This window comes from Anguilla anguilla, chromosome 14 (genome assembly GCF_013347855.1).
Source record: "Anguilla anguilla isolate fAngAng1 chromosome 14, fAngAng1.pri, whole genome shotgun sequence".
In the NCBI taxonomy this organism is placed as follows: domain Eukaryota; kingdom Metazoa; phylum Chordata; class Actinopteri; order Anguilliformes; family Anguillidae; genus Anguilla; species Anguilla anguilla.
The window spans coordinates 9438030-9459123 of NC_049214.1; the positions used below are offsets into that span (position 1 = coordinate 9438030).

Sequence of the window (21094 nt, forward strand, 5' to 3'; positions counted from 1 at the left end):
GATGACCCCCTCCCCAGAAAGACATACTATACATGCACACACACCGTCATACACATACCATCTGCTATACTGTTACATGCGTGTATTCCTTGATATGATTGAAGTTGAGGTCTTTCAGGTCCACCCAGTTGATATTCTTTTCCTGTTTTTACAAAGTCTTATAAGAAGGGTTGCAAAATTACTTCACAGTAAAACTTTAGAACAACAGAAATCTACATGAATGACATTTGCATTTAAAACCTTTGTCTTTCAAAATTTGCTTCTTCTACCCACTTCTATTACGCTTTCATTTTTTCATTTTTGTTTTCTTGGAACAATAACTCTTTCAATTTTTTTACTTTCAGTCCCTTCATTGTTGTTGTTCCTTTCAATGTTTTGGCAGACTTATACAGTGGGTCAAGCTCATGCTGACCCACAGTATAAGCTCATGAGAAGCACTACTAACAGCCACCATATACCACTCCACAAAAGCTTTTTCACAGTGCTGTGTAGATACTATCAAAATGGAAATTTCTTTACTGTTTGTGGATCTTGTTGGCTGAAAAAAACAGATTAGTCTGGATTTGTAAATCCACTTTTAACAATAAATAAATAAATAAATAAATAAATAAATAAATAAATAAATAAATAAATAAATAAATAAATAAATAAATAAACATGAAGGAGACAGGCGATAACATGAGTTACTAAAGGAAAAATACAAAGATTACTGAGCATGCATTTTCGCCAGTTGCTTCTCATTAGTTTGATTGGTGAATAGAAATTGAACATATAAAGGTGTTAATTAGTTTGCCTATGTGTGTGTGTGTGTGTGTGTGCATGCATGTGGTGGAGAACTCATTTTCATTTTATAACATCAATTATTTCTGAATTTGTGGTGCAAAAATATTTGACAAGCAGCTAAATGGATTACCTTGGGAATGTTGGTCAAAATGGATTTCAGAATACAACAACTGCGACAGCCTTAATTAACAGACATTTATTTTGTATTGGACCATCCATACTTGTACTTTACAGCACTTCCTTGATTACCATCAAAGTTCCTCACACAGATCATTTATCATCAAATTACTTTGCTGGTTGGATCCGTGTTATAGAATATAGAATTTAGCATTTTTGGAATACAGCAGAATCACTGGATCTAGTCAAATGCATGGCAGTTCTTCCTTTTAGGTCTTAACGAAGCTTCTGCTTGACACAAGACCTGTCCTGTTGAAAGGTCACCATGACGATACACTCTCATACAATGTCAGTCAAATGTAACTGACACCCAAAGCCTGATTTACTTTACATTAGCACAGTAAATTCAGCACATCTCACTTCCTGCACCACTGAAATACTCCCAAGACTGTCCCATCACATCTCCAGCAGCGTGACACTGTAATAAGCACTGTAAACACAAACCTGCCGAGGCAACATTCACTAATAATTTACCACACCAGGTGAGATTGTATGAGCAAAGAAATTACATACCATTGTCAGCTTTTGGTCACTCTTGGACTTCCTGCTTCCAGAATTACAGTGTACCCTTCTTCCCCAGGAAAGTTACTGACTAAGTGGATGAATAAATGCTTAAAAAAGCTCTTTAAATTAACTTCCTAAACTTTGAGACAGCCACAATATGGTAGATTCACATGTGCATTATGCAAAATGAAGGGGTAAGTGCAAGGGAAAGGATGCAAGTCTCACATTCAGAATTGGCCTATGTCTCAGAGGGAATTATACTTTTAAGTAATAATAAATGACATCCTAAACATGATGCCAACTTTCAGAATGAAATTATAGTTTGTTCTGTGCTAAATAAAATTATATAAATAAGAACTATTTCATAAATAAGAAATGGCTTATGAAACAGTATCATTATTAAATATCCAGTATCCATGTTTTTATATTTATTATTTTTTAGACATCATACCAACTGTCAAATTGTCTGTTTTTTTTTTTTTTCTTCTTCATTGGTCCTGTATATTGAGCCTGTAATGCACTGACATTACCTGCCTGATCTGGGGGTGTCAGTTTATGGAAGTCAACTGTCACATGTCAAAGGTCTACATATTTTACAACAGACCATTTGGTACTCTTGTTGGCTGTTGTAAGTTGTGTCCACATGCATCTCAGGACAGGCTGTGCTCTACAGTGCACCTAAATTAGCAGATGAAAAAGTATGTATGGTGGATACCAAACACACACACATCCAACCTTGGTATTAATTAGCTGCACTTTCAGAAACATCATAATATCAAAATCCACTTCACTCAACACTTCAAACATTTATTTTTCATCTGATAGTGTTAGACTATGTCCAAGTACTCAATATTTTATGCATAATGTCTTTTAATTAAACATAATGAACAATGGTTTTAGGGGAATATAAGATGTTAATTGTTATACAGACATTAATTCAACATGTACAATTTAAAGAGTATTTACAATCAATGAAAGTCAGTATTTTCTTTTTTTTCATGTCTACCAGACAAGCTGTATTAAATATATACAAAAAATATCAACCATTAAAATTTTTCCACATCTCAATTAACCACCATTGACAATTGTGTAGGGCTTATGCAGTAATGCACAATGAATGTTAACGTCTTTAGACTTGGCAAGGCATTTGTATCCTCAGTTTATCTTGATTGTGAAGCGGAGTGCTGAGGTAAAGGAAGAGTCTTTTAAATGAAGTATTCCTTTTGGTGTTCACTCAATACGTTCTGTGAGTTGGGATCGTTGTTGAAAGGAAAATCTGGGCTATCGTCAGACTTGTCTCCCTTGGCTTCTCTGCTCTGAAAGGACTCCTTTCGTCGATAGAGAAATCTTGCTATTATTGCCAGGACGCAGAGAATGATAAATATCATGACCGCAATAACACCTGCAAATGAGATGCATGCAGTTAACAGCTCAAACACACTCACATTTTCAAAAACTTAAGTGGCATCTTGCTTAATACTTTTCACATCATTACACTTGAATTCAGAAGGCTTAATTAGTGCCGACAACATATGGAACCTGAAGATAATTTCAGAATGCACCATATGCCTTCAAAAGATCCTTCACAAAAATTTTCCTAAAAAATTCTAAATACGGTGCTACGTAAATGTCTGAAAAACATTTCTAGTTCTAGATTTTTCCAGTTTCGAAGTTAATGTACTTTGACTCTACTCCTGCATGTCTCAGAAAAGAACGTTGGCATTTATGAGAAGCAAAGCGTTCAGTGAAAACAACGAACTATACTTCAGTTATCCACTTTAATGGTGATGTGAATTTTTACATTGCAACCCCTCAGAAACCACCACATCTGGAATGCAGTTGCGATGGTCCCCTGCCAAACCAGTACCTGTACCTGTCTCTTGGCAAATGGTTACAGCTAAGCAAAGCTGAAGGTTAGTTTTGCTATTTGTGGTGTCAGTGGGCCACAAGGTCATGCTTTGTTCTTGGGCAAATAGCAACATGAGTGCAATTACTTGATAGTGATACTATTAAATATGATGACAACACAAAGGGTACCATACACTAAATGATTTCTCTAGTTTTCACTTCAACATTACCGTATAATTAACAAATCCTTACTGTAGAACCTGCATACAATATGTAGCTGTAGATCTGCAAAGCATTCTGGTCAAAATTTGATGGCAAGTAAAATTTACAATAAAAATATCTTTTGCGTTAAGGCAATAACTACACGTGTAGGCTCATGCATCTTACACCATGGGGTTAAACCAAACACCGCAAAAGCCTACTTTCTCCTTTTCTTTTTTTTTTCAGTGCTAAATAAACTAAAGCTAAATAAACTAAAACAATATCAGGGATGTCCATCTGTCAAAGTTTATACTTCTTTACCAAGATATTGTTTTTGTGTTTTTTTTTTTTCTTTTGGTGTCAATTTCATGTTTTCTGATCACAACCACAGAATCTGAATCTGCGCCCTCCACTAACGTGGAGTGTCAGTAAACGAAACGTTTAAAGCCTCAATATACACAGATTGTGTGTGGCACCATATTTGGCAGTGCTTCAATTTTGGCTGAGTTCTCCTTCTTATCAATTATACTCCTAGCAATTAGCTTGTAAATTGCTTTAATTGTACTGCAGTAATAATTTCAGTACTGGAATTGTTATTACATTTAACATACTGTGAAATGTATTACCACAACCTACAACAAATTGCACCTAAGCACCTTCTCACAACTGATGGGAATACAACATAACCTAGTTGGTTTGCTAACTAGGGAGTGCAAAATCTCATTGAGGCATTATTACTAATAAATGCATATTTGTTAATTATGCTATTTTTCAAAATATGTACATTTTTCTAAATATGTATAAATATGTTTTTATAGTTAATTGAGATGATCTGAAAAATAAAATATGATTGTTTTTGGTTGTATGTGATATCTGATACTTGTTCCCATGTGATTTATGTCTGTCATGCTCTCCTTTCCTTTAAACAACTTGACAATAAAGGGATGTACTTTGAATTTTCATGATTGCCTTAAGTAGTAAACTGACAGTGATTACACACTCATTTGACATTTGAAGCCATTCCAATCCTTTTAAGTGTGAGTGCTGCTGACATTTTACAAGCATTATACTTAGGGGTTCAAATGCAATAAAACGTTAACAACAGTATTGCATTGCACAGAACACAGACTCCTTTGAGATAGCAGAACTGCATTTCTACCCCCAAAGAAGACCTGTTTCTAGTGAGAAGAAAGAATACATTTCATTAATTTCCACATTGCGCAACCCCCCCCAACCCCCCCCCCCCCCCCCCCCCCCCCCCCCATTTCCCTAAGATAGGACATAATTAAGCAGGAACACATGGGGAATATTTACATACATGTTCCAGCTGTACATTCCGGGTTGAATCTAAAGAACTTAAGATGGTTAAAGGTCTTTACTCTCTTGTTTTTTTGGTCACGGAAGTTTCTCTCTGCGTGTGTGCGCATAGAGGATTTGCCTATTTCATGCAGCCCTTAACTGAACACAGAGTCAAGTCTCTCGACTTCAGGGAACAGCCACGGGTGGGGTGGGCTTGGGTCAAGATCGCTCTGCACTTCAAAAGAGTCCCTACACCTAGAGAATTAACAATTGAAACAAAGCTGGTGGGAGGGTGGCTACCCATCAAAAGACAAGAGCCAAAAGTAAAGCCAAGACAAAAGAGTGCTGGAAAGATTTAGGAATTAAGCTGCAAAGCTTTAACTGAATAATAATAATAATATTTAACCAGATAGTGACAATTAAATGACATTTTTTCCCCCTACACAAATGGTCTGAATTTAAATCTAATCCTCTGGTGACATGTGCAGGGATTAAAAAATAATAATAAATTCAGTGCACAGCATATTGGAATTATTCACAAAGATCCAGTGTGAGTTTTTTGAGCAAAACCAACATCAGCATTTAGATTATATATTCTATTGTTATTATGACTAGGAAAGATTTTTTTAAAAATGATTACATTAAGCATTTGACACCTTTAGTGCTGGCTTGAACAAAATATAGTCCGCAATTAAAGATGAAGGCATATGCTGAGATGGTCCAAATAATCATCTACAATGGAATGTTTGCAGGAATAAACACAATACAGTTATTCCTATCACACTGAACGTATTAGATACTTCAGAATAGTTCTGCTCAGAGCTGACACATGGAACATTTAGATATTGAGCTATATTTATTAGACTACAATGTCTTATAACTTGATATTTTCTTGCTAGCTTTTTCAAAGGCCCAGCCTTTTCAAAGGGTAGCTACATAACATAGCTACCCAATCCCATACAGTTGTAACTAAGCCGCTTGGCTACTTCTTTGGTAGCTTAGTCTTCCCATGCAATTATACAGTCATGTCACCTAATCCATATGCTTTAAAATCAGTCAATATGTCATTTATTTATTTATTCAGACATTATCTTGGCTTGTGAAACCTGTTTACTGAAAGTCTGGAATACAAACTCAAAAATGTTGACAGAATGTTGATTTGCAATGCGTAGGTGTTCTCCCATAGTAATTTCTTGAAAGAAGAAAAAATTATTTTGTAACTTTGCTTGAACTAAGTGTATGGAACTTGACAGCCATTGACAGGCATACATTGTGACTAAAACCATACTGAGTACTCTAGTCAAGTGGTTTTCATACTTTATGTAAAAAATATAATCATTACTATGTCATTATCTAGCATCCCCAACTTGGCAAGTCACCTTAGACAGAACAAAAGTCTTAGATGGCTAATGCGAGAAACATTCACTTTAACATTAAGAATATTTTGAAAGGGGTAACGGGCAAGGGTATGGATGCCACATTTCCCAACTGTACTGTAATTTGTCCATAGGTGTCATAAAGAGTTGAACACATTGTATAAAGCAATGGTGAGACGGTCAAATACAGGCCAAAGTGTAAATTAGAGTGCAACCACCCTCTCTCCAATCAGTGTGAATTCCCCCCTCCCAATTCTTCTCTGACTCTGGCAGTCACTGAATATTGGTGCCACCCACAGCGAGCATCTTAAAAAAACAAAACAAAAAACTTGAAACTTAAAAATTTGTACCACTTTTTAAAGGTCTTCTGAAAGTCAGTCATAAAGTCTTAGCCAGTGGAGATATCGTTCTTGCTTTACTTTTGAGAGATCTACAGTAATTTAATACAACAACTGAGGAAAAAGCTGCCCAGCCTAGAATCATCTTATATTTTGAAACCACATCACTGTTTCTTTTGAGGGTATAACACATACCGTATGCTGATGTAATGTGATACCTGTCTGTTTTTCTGCAGTTACTGGAAGGTTTGCAGTATTTGAAAAGTCAGTGAATTTGGAGTCTGAGTTAAGAATTTGCATGAACAGCAATATTGAAAAACAAAAATGAAATTGACATTCAAATAGAATTGAAGGATTCAAGGATATTCAAGAACATTCAAGAAATGTTCTGCATTTTTCTGAGAAAAGGATGCATAATTTCAGTGTCCTAGCACAATTTAAGTCAATTAACTGGTAAATTTCATTTGAACTGCAATAAAAGCTTTTGATCATAATTTAAAACATAGTTTTTATGTCCTTGGTTTGTTCAGAGTTCTGAATACATCTCATAGTGTAGAGGAACATGCAAAGCATTAAAAACCAATCTGTAAACAGATACCTGCTTTAGATGATTAAATTGGCCAATAGTTGTGTAAGTACCTTTACATTTTCTCAATAGGGGATGGAAGTTGCATATTATATTAAAAGAGGTTTTATTGAAAACGGAAAATATCGCTTGTTCCCAAATTTCCTAATTATTTTCAATTTCTGTAAAAAAGACTACTGTCCCTGTTACCTCCGATCAGAGCTGAGTCACTCCTGACTGCATTGACTATCGGCTCACCGGTATCTATTGTACCAGATTGATCTACAGCAAAAACAGAGAGAAAGACAGAAAAGATCAAGTCAGCATGGCCCATGGAATAGTCTATTTAATATGCAGCATCAAACATATAGATCTGTTTTCATGTAAACCAAATGTGTCAATGATAAATTTATTATGAATAATCACAGGAGGTACTTGAAGTTACTGAATTACGCAAGTGTTACAAGTATTCAATGAGCCTTTAGTAAGTTTGTAAAGCCATTCCGTATGAAAAAGAGGAAAATGAAATTTAAGAAAAAGATAGCAGAGTAAGACAAGGACATGGAATAGATATGAAATATCAAGAAAAGAAATCAACACTTCTAGCCAATCATCAACCATCATTCTCCCTTGTCTGGAACCTCTGCCTCTGAAGTACCACTTCTCTGTCTCCTTTGTCTAATGAAAACACACTGGCACTTTTAGTTCAATGAATGAATGTGGTAATTAATACATTTGTTATTATCATTATTTAATGTTTCACATATAATTTGCAATTAGCCATTTTGTCATTTGTCATTTGCAATTTACATGTAACATGTAAATATGTAATATGTGATTTAGATTGAGAATTACATTTTATATGCACCACTTTTGTGGTGCCATGTTATGACAAAATGTGTTAGGTGAAATTAAATTTAATTTCTTGTTTTATTCATTCTTTTTGACTACTGCATAGCAATTTATCAGAAACTAGCCCAGAAAAACATTAATCTTATTTGAACAAGTCTCCTCTTACCTGAGAGTGAGTGTGTGGTCTCCACTGCGAAAGGATTGGATGGCGAGGAGGCCCCGCAATGTGACTCTCCGAGTTGCCCCTTAACAATCACAGGGCTGCTGCTAGGGTAGAGCAGGGCAGCTTTCAGAGGGGTGATGCTGTTGAACTGCACTGCTGAGAGGCAGCCACTGAAGCCCAGCGAGTTGACCCTGGCTACCTCTGGGTCCAGCTCACCACTCTCTGCAAGCACAAGGTGCAGCACAGAAGGCGCACGACATGGGGTGAAAATTCCACTCATAAACAGTCGGGCTGGAGTGATATCATTAACCTCAGCTTTACTCGCCTCACCTTTCCATGGGCTAAATGTATGGCTGTTATTGTTTACAAACACAGTCAAAGAACCACTATTTCAACAGTTCAGCATTCAGGAGATTTATGTGGTACTTTGTGCGAATTTGGCCACATCCTGAATCCTTTGAAAACTTCAGAGGATACTTTCAGGAACAGCAGACAGTACATAATATCATGTGACATTCATTCTTCTGCAATTTTTGCAGAAAATCTGGACAGCCACCTCACTGACTATTGTACTTCAATAGATAAGTAAGATATTGTCCAGCATGTTCTGTACCTGCTTAATAATTTAACAATACTAGGTATTATACTGTAGTCCAATACACATTCTCAAAGTTTAAGAATTTCCTGAAAAAATGATCTGAAATGCACATCGACACTTGTGCGCAATGTGGCAAATTAAGTTAGCCTTAGGGATGAGGAAATTCAGCTGAAAAGGCTGGATGAATGCCATGTGTTCTTTTCTATCAATAGGCACATGCCAGGGATCTTGGCTTATTTGTGTACAAATGCTGTACTTTATCTGACCCGTGTACCTTGCCTTAGTGTGGCTACAGGTTCTCTCTTGTGTATTTTGCTACAAATGTTCACAGAAGAGCAAACCTTTGTTTCAAAGTTCTTTTTATACACAATCTTTTCTCAGATCAAGCTTTCTGAAATGAGTCAATGTCTGACATTTCAGCTTTTAAACAGTACATACATTTTGTAGTCTAGACCTTCCACAGAATTTACTTGGCTCTAGCTTCATTCAGGTTAAACATTTTTACTTTTACTTTTTATATATCGGGTCTTTCATTTAATTTATTTTCCTATCCAGGTCTTTTTTCTTGATTACAATGCTGGAAAAAATATACACTAACAGTGTAAAAATATATATTTTTAGATGGTAATGCAATAGTGTATAATTGAGTGAGTCTTTCTTCAAGCTTGCAACAGATCCAGAATTTCTTGCAGGATCTGTTTTGAACTGAAAAGTCAGATGTATCAAACAGGCACACTGGAAACACAGTTTGTGTGCCATCTACATGAGTTATCGCAAGGTGCGCTTCTCACCTTAATGCATATCATACAAATAACGTGCAGATATATTGTAGCTGATAATTTATTCCCTTTAAATTACTAAGGTTCACGCAATTAATGAGGGTTAATTTTTGCACACAATTTCTCCACGTCTAAGGAGTAGGTGTAAATCAGTGGAGGCTGAAAAAAGGAGTGCTGTTGTGGGGATGACATCCTCAAACAATGGCTGCAGTAATTGTAGCAAGACAGAGAAACAGGTATAGGCCTCAAAGACGCACTGAGAGAATCTGTGCATTCCCATCCCATCCTGGAACTAGTCAAGCTCCTCGCAACATCTGGCATCTTCATCAGTTCAATTTCTACCACAGCTGGAATATCGCAGTCCCCATTTTGTCATTTGCTGTCCATAGTGCTGGATATGCTTTTGCAGTGATCAGTGGATACATCAATTTCCCCACATCCAAAGAAGATATTCAATGCACTAAACAGGAGATTTCTTGAAATAGCTGAATTCTCCCACATTATTGCCATAGATTGCACACGCATAACAGTTACATCAAACAAAAAATTTTAAAGAAGCATGGTTCATTGGTCAACACATTTTAAAAAAAAGCTACACAGCATTAATGCAGTACCATGTGTTACCAGTAATGTGTGATGTATTGATTTATTTTTGTCGTGCTGAAGGTGACAGTGGTTATCCTCTGCAACCCTGGATTATGACTCCGATCATCAATCCAACAACAGTGGGCCAACACAACTATAACCAGTCCCACATCGCAGGTTACCAGGGGAGTAATTGTGCTCATGCATCCGCAAAATGCGATTAGTAGGCAGTCACATTCACAGACTGCGTAGTTAGCTGCGGCCATGGTAAATAAAATGTTAATTTCACACAGATTGCATACGCACCAACATACCATCGCCAGGCCACTATTAGTGCGACGAGTTTTATGCACATGCATCTGACTCCGAGTATAACTGAACATCAAGAGATGGCCCCCCACTGATGCCTTCTCTCTCCTCATCTCCCAGGATCAGCATGCAAGCCAGACAATGAAACACTACGCTCTTGTCTTCAATCTGACCTGCTTCACTCGAAGACATCAAAAACACATCCTCATTCAGAATGAGTGAGGCCTGAAGCCGTCGTAACACTGTCAGGATCTGTCAGTTTAAAATCAACACCCTTCTCCATCTGAGGAGTAGAAATGTGCCACAAAGAGACTGACAGCCAGGAAAGCACCAGCCAATCGCATATGCTCCATTGTTGTGAGTCTTGCGGATTATATTTTTGAGCAATCAGTTGACATCCTTGCTTGACACATGGAGCTCAATTTAAACTGTGCTCTGTCAGAATAGATCTAGCTTAAAATGTGAGCCAATATTACTGCCACCAACTCAACAAAAGGCTATGATATCAGAGACTACGCAAGGAACCTTACTCAACATTGGGAAACTATAATGTACCCACTTCCCAAATTTCCAAAAGTAAAACAACAACAAGAAGAAACAACAAACAACAACAAGAAATAAATAAATAAATAAATAAATAAGCACAACGGCAATAGGCATAGGAATACATGATAAACCAGATTACCTGATTTGTATTCATGGAAATAAGGATCTAAATCTTTAAATGTGTCTGATGAGTATGGCATATGGCATTCTGTGTTGCATTTCATAAGCACTGCTGAGTGTGCAAAACATTTTGAAGTTCTCCAAACCATATTTTCAACTGGAATCTGCAGATGTAATATAAACCTGATATCCACGTTTTTCATTGAACGTGGCTATAATTGAATCTTATGATACATTGATTCTCTTTTTTCAGGTTGATATAAAAAGTGAACTCTTCCACTACTGTGTATGGGTTGAATGCATTTAGGTTCTTAGGTGCAGGATGTTTTGTCTTTCCTTTCAAATTGAGAAAGATTAGTCCTTCAAAAATCTATGATCCGTAAATAGCTAAAATAAATAAATAAATAAAAAAGCGAAAAATTGAAAAAGGGGAAAAATACTTTCATGGTAGCTACTCAAAGAAAGCAATATTGCTTAACATATAAATCACGTCTTGACCCCATAGTTTCTTCCCTTTACAAAAACAACACCCTCTTCACTAACATTACATGACCAAAAGTATCTGAACACCCCTTGATCTGGGGCGCTTAGTTCCAGTGAATGCAAATCTTAATGACCCTGGCCACACAGTGAAGTCCATATAGAAATCATCTTGTTAAGAACCGTGTGGAAGAACTTGACTGGTCTGCACAGAACTCTGACCTCAACCCCATCACACACCGTTGGGATTAATTGGAAAGCCAACTGCGAGCCAGCCCTAATCACCCAATCAGTTCCCGACCTCACTTATGCTCTTCTGGCTGAATGGAAGCAAGTCCCTGCAGCAATGCCCCAGCATCTAGTAAAAAGCCTTCCCAGAAAAGTGGAGATTGCTATAGCAGCAAAGGGTGGACCAACTCCATATTAATGCCAACAATTTTGAATAAGATGTTGGATGTCAGATGTCCACATACTTTTGGCCAAGTAGGGTACATGTTCATCAGGGGCACATAATTTATTGAATTATGATACCACTATTATCATGAAATTAAATATTTTTTGATTAAGAGCTATATAGAAATTCTAGTGGTATTATGCATGCTAAACTAAGAAGCATCACCGTGCAATCATATAGGCAGCTCGTATGGAAAGGGAGGTTATTATCATTAGTAAAAATCTGCGCACTAATTCAGAATTGCATTTTGCTAGATGCATTCATTGCTTGCTAACAAATAATTTAAGCTAATGTTATCTTAACAGCTCAGAAATAGCAGAAGCAGGACATAATACATTTATGAAACTGCAAGTTTTGCTGTCAATATAACACATCAATTTCTATGGATGTAACACATGATGTATTGACATTAGGCTATAGTTGTTCCCATTAGAATATACAGTATAAGACTTTTCCCTCCCATCCAAGGGTTGCTGGTTTCGAGTTTCAACAAGCTGTTAATATCAGCTGATATATAGTGGAATGAAGTGGAACACCGTACTTCATGCCAGATAAATGTCTCAAAGTCTATCAGGATCTGGGCATTATGCCGTAACAATGACATGAGGTCAATAGGATGCTGGAATATATAGCTAATAAGTCAATGGGGGATATAGTACAGTGCCTTCGTCAGAACACACCTCGAGTGCTGTGTATTATTCTTGACACCACACAACAAGAAAGACACAGCTGCTCTTGAAAGGGCAACTAAATTGGTTATAATTTCTGGGGGAAAGGGTTAAGATATTCAGGGAAAACACATTTTGCATTTGGGATTTGTTTGAGGTTTTTAAATTCATTAAAGTAACACACAAGATTAAGACAAAAGTAAATGACAAAAGACTTTTAAGTGTAGTCCTTTTAGTATAACAATAGGCCACAGGCGAAAACTAGCTCAAGGAAATATTGCAGGATGTCAGGAGGTTTTCTTCTGTCAATGCATGGGACAACTTGCCAGTCTGCAGGTAAATAATGATCCTAGAATGACTGATGTCATTATGTATTATGTTCTCACATTCTACATAGTGTTAAAATCACAGAATAATTATACTTTCTTATTTTTGATGATGAAAGTTCAATTATCAGTAACGGAAAGTATAATATGTAAAGCAATGACGTTATGGTTTTTGGCCATATTTCCCTAAGCCGTGGGCCTGGTCATTTCCTGTGTTCCCATTTATAGTTTCAGCCATCCTGTTTCTGCTTTTGTCTTATCTGCATTCCATTCAAGATAAGAACTCCTTCGACCCCTATTATTATAGGTCAAATATTTTATTTGAAATGCTGTCGTTGCACAGCAAAAATACTGCATTGTGTATGGCTGGGAGAAAGCAACTTCATCATGAGTACTTCATTAAAGATTGATCTGCTATCTTCTACAAATAAAGATTTCATGCATTTTATATGAATTTAGAGCGAGTTCAGTCGCATTCGATAGAAAGATGACTGTTTAAGAAGAGAGGGAAAATTGGTGCTCTAAGGAATAATAAGGGTGTTTGATGTGTTAGAAAGAATTGTCAAATAAGTGAAGGCGAAGGCACTAATTTATGAGGTTTAAGGGCCTTGAGCAGAAAGTGTTGGTGATGTGGAAATCAATCTGTGGTATTGAGAAAGCATTAGTGTAACCAGTGGTACCTGCTGCAAAGATCATTTTCTATTTCCAATTCTGATGTCCCTAAATGTTTGATTATGTGCTAATTATTTTCATGCCATGCATCAAAGTGAATGATCCCTGGTAGGGGAGAGGGGGGAAATAATGGTTTGCGTATCTGTCTCAGTTCTGAAAACATTACTATAGATAGATTGATCCTTAAAAAAAAAAAATGCAAACACAATGCATTTTCTGGGACATTCACTAGCAATCTTCAAACCACAAATATTTAAGGCAGTCCTAATGTCCCTAATGTTATATTAACATCAGCCAAATGACAATAATTAACAATAATCAGAAACACGTCCTCAAAGGTGTCGTTCAAAATGTATCCCAGAACATTGAGATATGTACCTAGATGTGTTGAATTTCAAAGTATTCTTACTTACCATAAACTTTTCCGAGAATGACAGACTTTATTGCATTGAATTCCATGTCGGATGTCAAATTGAATTCCTCTCTCGCATACTGGTCAACCTAATTTAAAGTTTAGTAAATATGGAAATACTTAGTAGGAAAAAAAATCAACTGACACATGCTTTCAAATTATTCAAAATGTATTCTTCCACAGAGAGATTTTTAATTAAACCTGTTCTTCAAACTACTTTAAACACATCATTGCTTCACTGTTGAGCCAATGCCATTCAATTAAACAGAAAGAAGTACTAGAGTCTGGACAGATTTCCTCCTTGAGTCTACATATTCAAAATATGATTATCATGAAAGCTTAGCGTAATTGGCATGGTTATTTTATGCATGACAGTCTTGAAGAGACAACTTCTGCTTAATAAACTTTAGCCTCTTTACTAACAAGTGCATGCTATAAAGTGAAGTATTCAAATGGATACTCAACAGTTTACAGACACAATGAGCCTCATTCACAAAACGTGTACAATCACATTTGATCGTAAACTGCGCATAAGAGCATTTCAAAGAACATTTTGGCATTAATAATTTTTTTCTTATCTGTATTTGTTCATGGCTGTTTCCTTATGCAAATCACATGAATGGGACTGCGCATAAAATTTACAAACGGCCTGCATTCATCATCACAAAAGTAAGAATAATTTAAGAAAAGTTTTGTGAATGAGGCCCAATCAGTATGACAGTAAGCCAGAGGTAATATAATGCATTACCTGAACATGGAGAATGTCCGCTTGCCTCTTGATGTTCACTTTGTGGAGCTGGCCATTGGCCAGGTTTCTCATATTCATCCTGAATACCTCTGCATCTTTGTTATTCTGCAATTTGTACTTGACGTCCAAATGACCTTGAAAAAGGAAGCACCTTGCTATTATATTCAACTGTAGTTACACACTATAAATGGTTATTTTCTTGAAAACTAAAGATTATTATAGTTTCTTACAAGCATAGCTTTCAAGCTTTTCTAAAGATGAATAAAACATAGAGCTTGTCATTTTATTTCTGCCATAGGCCAAATAAAGAATTTTAAATGAAATCAAAGCATAATTTTTTTATTTTTTTCAATTTAAGTAATCTCATTGCATAATAATCATGTAGTTATGCAGACATGTATACTGTGTGTGTGAACCGCTGCTCAAATAAGGTTCCATGAACAGGCACTATGGAAAGCCAATTACTATTTCTCACATTTCGTATAGAACAGGACAAAACAGCAGGCATGAAATAGCACAAAACTCTGAAATATGTCATCTGCTTTCGGTGGAGCTGTTGACCTTCAGGAAAGATTAGGGAGTCAGGAAGTCACAGGTGAATGTACTGTACAGCAGGACTTTCTAGAACAAGCTAGCTTTATATTCATTATGTTCATCACACTGTCTGTCAAAACCTGCTACTTCATTTCCTGCCACCTTTCCGAAGGGGTTGTACACCATCACAAATGATTACTGTCAGCAAATGAAGTTCAAATAAGGAAATGCAGGCCTTTTCAGGAAAAGAAAAAGAAAAACGTCTGGACTCCCACAAGGCCAAGTGCCTTTGAGGTATCTTGTATTTTAATGGCCAAAGTGCAAATAGCTGGAAAGTGTGTAGTGCAAACGTGTCGCATCTGTCAAATGTTGTATTTCTAACTACAGAACAAACAACATTTGTGTGTGGTTTGAGTGTACTAGTGTGTGTCTGAGTCCTTATAAGAACAGATTCACAAGTAAACCGAATATAAGTCATGGTCTTCTGGAATGCACATTATGCTATCTTAACACTTATTATTCACATGAGTTCAGATGCAGTGGCATCTGACGGTAAGCAGCATCTGCACTGAGATTCAGGATCTCAGCTGAATCCAAATTAATCAGCTTAAGCCACAGCAATTCAAAACAAATCTAAGTTGCATTATCAACTCACCGTTTCTGTTGAGAAGGACTGCAAGGTACTCCCTATAGTAGGAGTTAGCATACAGGAGCAGCGCTGGAGCCTGGGCTGTGCGGAAGCTAAGCGCAATGTGCTCGCCTCGAAGTGTTACGTCAGAGTACATGGAGGATGACTGAACACTCGCATTTTTAGTCAGTTCATATGGCTCCTTAAAAGTGTACGCCACGGACGTTCCAGGTTTAAAGTAAGCAGACACCTCTGTAATGAAATTGTAAAAGTTATATTAAAAACAACTCACTGCATTGCTGTAATTCATGTACCGTATACCAGTTTAAAAGGCCTCGAAAATGACCCCCTACACATTCCTTATGATTGTTCCTACACATACACAAATACATGCATGCATACACGCGCACGCGCACACACGCTTGCTCACTTGCTTGATCATTCGTTCGTTCATTCTTTCATTCTGACCTCTCACATGCCTAATTTGCCATTCCCTACATTGCTTGTGACACTCAACATGTGGCCCAGACTGAAATAGCTGACTGCTGCATACTCTTGGACATCTTGCTCAGTATAGCACAAATCAGGATTAGTGTGACAAAGCCACCAGGCAAAAAGCTCACGGCAGAACTACCAAAAACCTTCTATTAGGTGTTCCAAAGAATGTTAAAACATTAATATTAGTTTTGCCTTAAATTAATTATTTTATGATTGTTCCGATTGATCGGCCACAGATCACTATTGCCCAATAATACTGAAATTGGCCAACGGTCAGCTGCGATTATGCCCTCTCAATCGAAAAGAAAAAAATAGTCCATTGTTTATTTGTAATTTTTTATTTGTAAGTGGTGTTTTTTTTTTTTTTTTTTTTTTTTTGCCTGTCAGATAAAAAATAATTGCACTTTGTTTTCCATATTCTGTGTTTCCCCTATAATTGTACAACAAACCTTGTGGGCTGCCAGGCAACAAAATGCTTTTTCATTTGGAAATAAATAATCATTTTGTTTGGGAGCCTCTGCGGGGCACTGTTCCAAAATATGAGTCAACCTCTGTGTTGTTGCCTGGGAAACTTGACACGATAAGAGTGCCATCGCTGTGTTCTATCAATGAATGTGTTCTTTGTGTTCTATGCTGCTGTCAGTCCCACTGAACTGTGGTCAGTCCCTTTACTTTACTAATCCCTGCTGAGCGAAGTTAAAGTAAGTTTCTGATATTTACTATTTTCTCGTGGAAGCTCAATCTCACTGTATGGCTCTTGTTCGCACCGTCAGCCTAACATTACTGAAGTGTGTCGGTATGGTTGAATGTTGTTGTAAAATGTCTTCTTACAGTGCAGAATCCCTTAATTGTTTACATTCTGGACAGATGTGACTGTGAGCAAATCTAACGTTGTTATCCCTTGCAGCACTTTCGACACAAGCAATGCTGGAAGGCTTGTGACGGCATATAGCCTTTTTTACGAAATGGCATTTCCCAATATAATAGTGCTGCCATGGTAACACATTTCTTGCACTTGCGGGTCAGGTACTCTTTATGGTACGAATAAATTTTAGGACAGCACTTCCAGCATTGCTTGTGTCGAATGTGCTGCGACGGTAACAGTGATAGATTTTGCTTGCATTCACCTCTGCCCAGCATGTAAACTAGTCAGGTATTATTCACGGTAAGAAGAAATTTTGACCTTCTGACCTTGTGTAAACATATGGAATTCACAAACAACTTCACACATCCACACAATAAAGCCCCAAACTTAGGGGATTTTGCATTTCTTCCTTCTTCTTTTTCCTGCCAATTACATTACCACAAATGATCCAGTACCACTATTAATAATTCTTCCCACTGGATATTTAGCTACATCTGCCAATGACAACATCTCGTCTTGGAACCAGCCAATTACAGGACAGTCGATACCAAGCAAAAGGATGTTGTAGAAACTTTGTGGTAGCCATCTTGGTTTTATATAGCCTGCTCACTAATAATTGCCAAAAAAATGTTGTTTTCACAGCTGTATAATGTTTGTGGGAAGCTCATTTATATTTCATTTAAATGCATTCTATATCATTTCACATGCAAACCACATTTAATATTGTTTCATGACTCAGACAGCTATAGACAGGAGGGGTGGGAGGGTGGGTGAATGAATAAATACAAATAGAAATTACAAACTCAGAAAAGAAAATATTGCTTATTTTAAACACTGTCGAACACTGTAAACATTATAAGACACATTACCTTTTGAGGACAGTAATCAAGAGTTAAAGCCATATGAATGTTAATTGTGGCACCACATTTAAGCATGCAATGGACCTTTTTACCTTTTTGGCAGAAGGGTCCCATAAAAGCAGACAAGCTGCAGTCGCATGAGAATCCATTGTATTTCTCCACACATCTCCCCCCATTCTGACAAAGGCTGCCATAGCTGCTGCAGTGCCCGGGGCAACCTGGTTTGACTCCAGGGGTGATTTTGGCCCGCTCTTCAAGATCCAGTGTTATTCCATTTAGTTCTAAAGAACGAATGCATCCAAGAAAGCCTTTCTGTCTTGAAGCAGTGCCTCCTGCAAGAACAAAAAGAGGCTTTTTTTCTCTCTCTCTCCTAATTATTATTCGTTTCCATGGTAAGCATGGTCCTGTGATTTATGCACCATTAACCCCCTCACAAGACCATAATTTTTTACAACCCTTTAGAGCCTGCAAAGGGCACTTTCATTACAATGCTATAAACACACACTAGGATTCAATCAACAATAACATAAAAAAATACTAGTATAGTGTTATACAGTTTGCCATGTTAATTCCAACGATTTCTGAAATCAGCAAACTGTCTATGATGTCAAACTTGACATGATATCATGAAATCATCAGTCACAAACAAATGTTGATTCTTGCCAGTTTTTTTTTTTTTTTCAGAATCTGACATTTTCTTTTCTATTTCTGCCAGTTTGCCACCCATTTCTCTGTCTCACAATCTAGCCCTGGCAACAAGTCAGCAGCAAGAATTCCAAAGTAGAAGTCTTTCAAAACACAACATCAATGGGTCATTGATGTTGCATGCAATTTGTGATAATAATAATAATAATAAGAATAATAATAATAATAATAAGAAGAATACATTCTTCACAATAATTAAGCGTTACTAAGTGGCTATGTTGGTTAAGGTTTTGAATATGAGCTGGGTCTTGTAGTCACACATTCACACAGCAAGGATACTATCTGGCTATCCATGGAGGTGGGATACAGCAGGGGCAGGGTGAGCATACATCAGGCAGGAGTCCACAGGCTGCTCTTACATTTCTACCTCCCAGTGACAAGGCAGGCTGACAGTTAGTGTCACAGAGAAATGCACCTTTTCTAGATTGGTACACTGTCCTTATTGCTGTGTGTCAATTTTCAATCAGGTTGCATGGATGACTAGTTAGCTACAAAAGTATGGCATCACATCTCTATATTAAATAAACAGCTGGCTTATTAGTAGAAAATTAAATCTAATGACATTTCAATAATACAAAGTTATATCGCTTCCTGATTGAATATATTTAGATGGGAATAATCTATTTTATTCGCCCGGTCAATTCTGTGAAACTATACACAGGATAAATACAGGGAGAGTGAACCAAAAATGGAAAGAACAAATAAATCTAGACCAAATCGGCCGTTTCTCAGACATTCTGGTTTTAATGCCTAATAAAGATACATGCAAACACTGTATAAGCCAAATGGTAAGAGAAGAGTGTGCGATGCAGGCATTTGCTTTGCTGCAGGTGCTCAAGTCATGCATTCTAATCAGGGAAACCATCTCCTACCTACAAATAATTGGCTGTTGAGCTGCAGATGAATATGTCCATCTGTAGGAGCCTTCTGTGTCCTGCTCGGCAGCCGATCGACCAGCAGCATGGCTTCCTTTACATTCCGCTCCGCTTTCACAGAGTGCCACTGGTTGTTGTTCAGTGGCGTGGGCGCCTCCACTCTCACTTCAAAAGGCCCATTTCCCACATCATAAGAAAACACCACTTCAGATGGGGCTGCAAGTCAAAAGGATTTAGAGTCATAGGTACCTCCCACACTTTACCAATGCAACATGAGCTGCATTTCTGCTCACTTCACAAATAAATAAATAAATAAATAAATAAATAAAACAATGTGATTTTTCTGTTCTGCTTAAACAAGTACCACATTTATTTCAACTTATCAAAACTTCAGGCTTTGAAATTGCAAGGGCACTGATCAGTGCAATACATGAGTATGTTTATCAAAACAAGGCCATCATTTGGGATAATTTGACTATAAACAGTATTTTTAGATGAATAATTTAATAATGAATTATTGTTATTCATGTAATTGCTGATTTTATTATTAATTTTAATATGTTTAATGTTTAACAGTTTTAATGGAAGTATTTCAACCAGTGTCAGAATGTACTTAAAATGTATTTAATTTAAACAAAGCAAGCCACCCAACTTGGAGACTTATGTATTTCATGAAGACAAACTGGCTGGTTCAGACAGGAAAGTTCCTTTTTATTAAATCTGACTGGAAAAACAATCCAGTAATGATGATAATCTGACCACATTAATATTCAAAGCACATTCCATCTTCCCACTTATGCCACAAACCCTTGATGTCAAGTTTTTTGTAGGACTGGCAGAGTTTATTTAGGCTAAGTAGAGAATACCAACTAAATATCACAGGTTCACAGGTTTTTCTAAATTAATTCCTTCTTACATTTTGCAAAAAATAGGCAGTTAAATAATAGTAGATGGATATAAAAAGTGCATGGACAAGATAGGCTACATATTGATTTATATAAGGGAAATGTTAAATAATGATATATTCCATAACATGGTCTCCAAACTCGCTTTAATATCTGTCCCTTTAAAAAGTTAAAGATTTTGTCTTTAGTAAACATCTCTATAGTACCCTGGACTTCAGAAGCACTCTTTTTCAGTGAGTGCTAGAATTACTAGTGTTATCACACACACAGCATGTAGCCCCATACTTTAAGGAATAACTGAGTAGCTGTTATTTCTAATCATTTCTGGGATACATTGGAACTATTATATAGAGCACAAAATAGAAGACTGATAAATGATTTTAAATAGAAATGGATGCTGCTTAAGGTGACACAGGCATAT

The 21094-nt window shown here is 36.8% G+C and overlaps 1 protein-coding gene across 3 annotated transcripts in view; it reads right to left on the bottom strand.

Moving 5' to 3' along the window:
* Window positions 1-964: 964 nt before the first annotated feature.
* Window positions 965-21094, bottom strand: part of cntnap3 (contactin associated protein family member 3) — a 99018-nt gene continuing 78888 nt past the window's right edge. For all 3 annotated transcript variants that reach the window (XM_035392285.1, XM_035392286.1, XM_035392287.1), the window contains 8 exons: window positions 19766-19984; window positions 18281-18520; window positions 15993-16217; window positions 14804-14937; window positions 14057-14144; window positions 8110-8328; window positions 7302-7373; window positions 965-2866 (listed from right to left, as the gene is read on the bottom strand). In XM_035392285.1, the coding sequence (XP_035248176.1) occupies window positions 2670-2866; window positions 7302-7373; window positions 8110-8328; window positions 14057-14144; window positions 14804-14937; window positions 15993-16217; window positions 18281-18520; window positions 19766-19984 (1394 nt within the window). In that variant the 3' untranslated portion in view covers window positions 965-2669. The remainder of the gene's footprint in view (window positions 2867-7301; window positions 7374-8109; window positions 8329-14056; window positions 14145-14803; window positions 14938-15992; window positions 16218-18280; window positions 18521-19765; window positions 19985-21094) is intronic.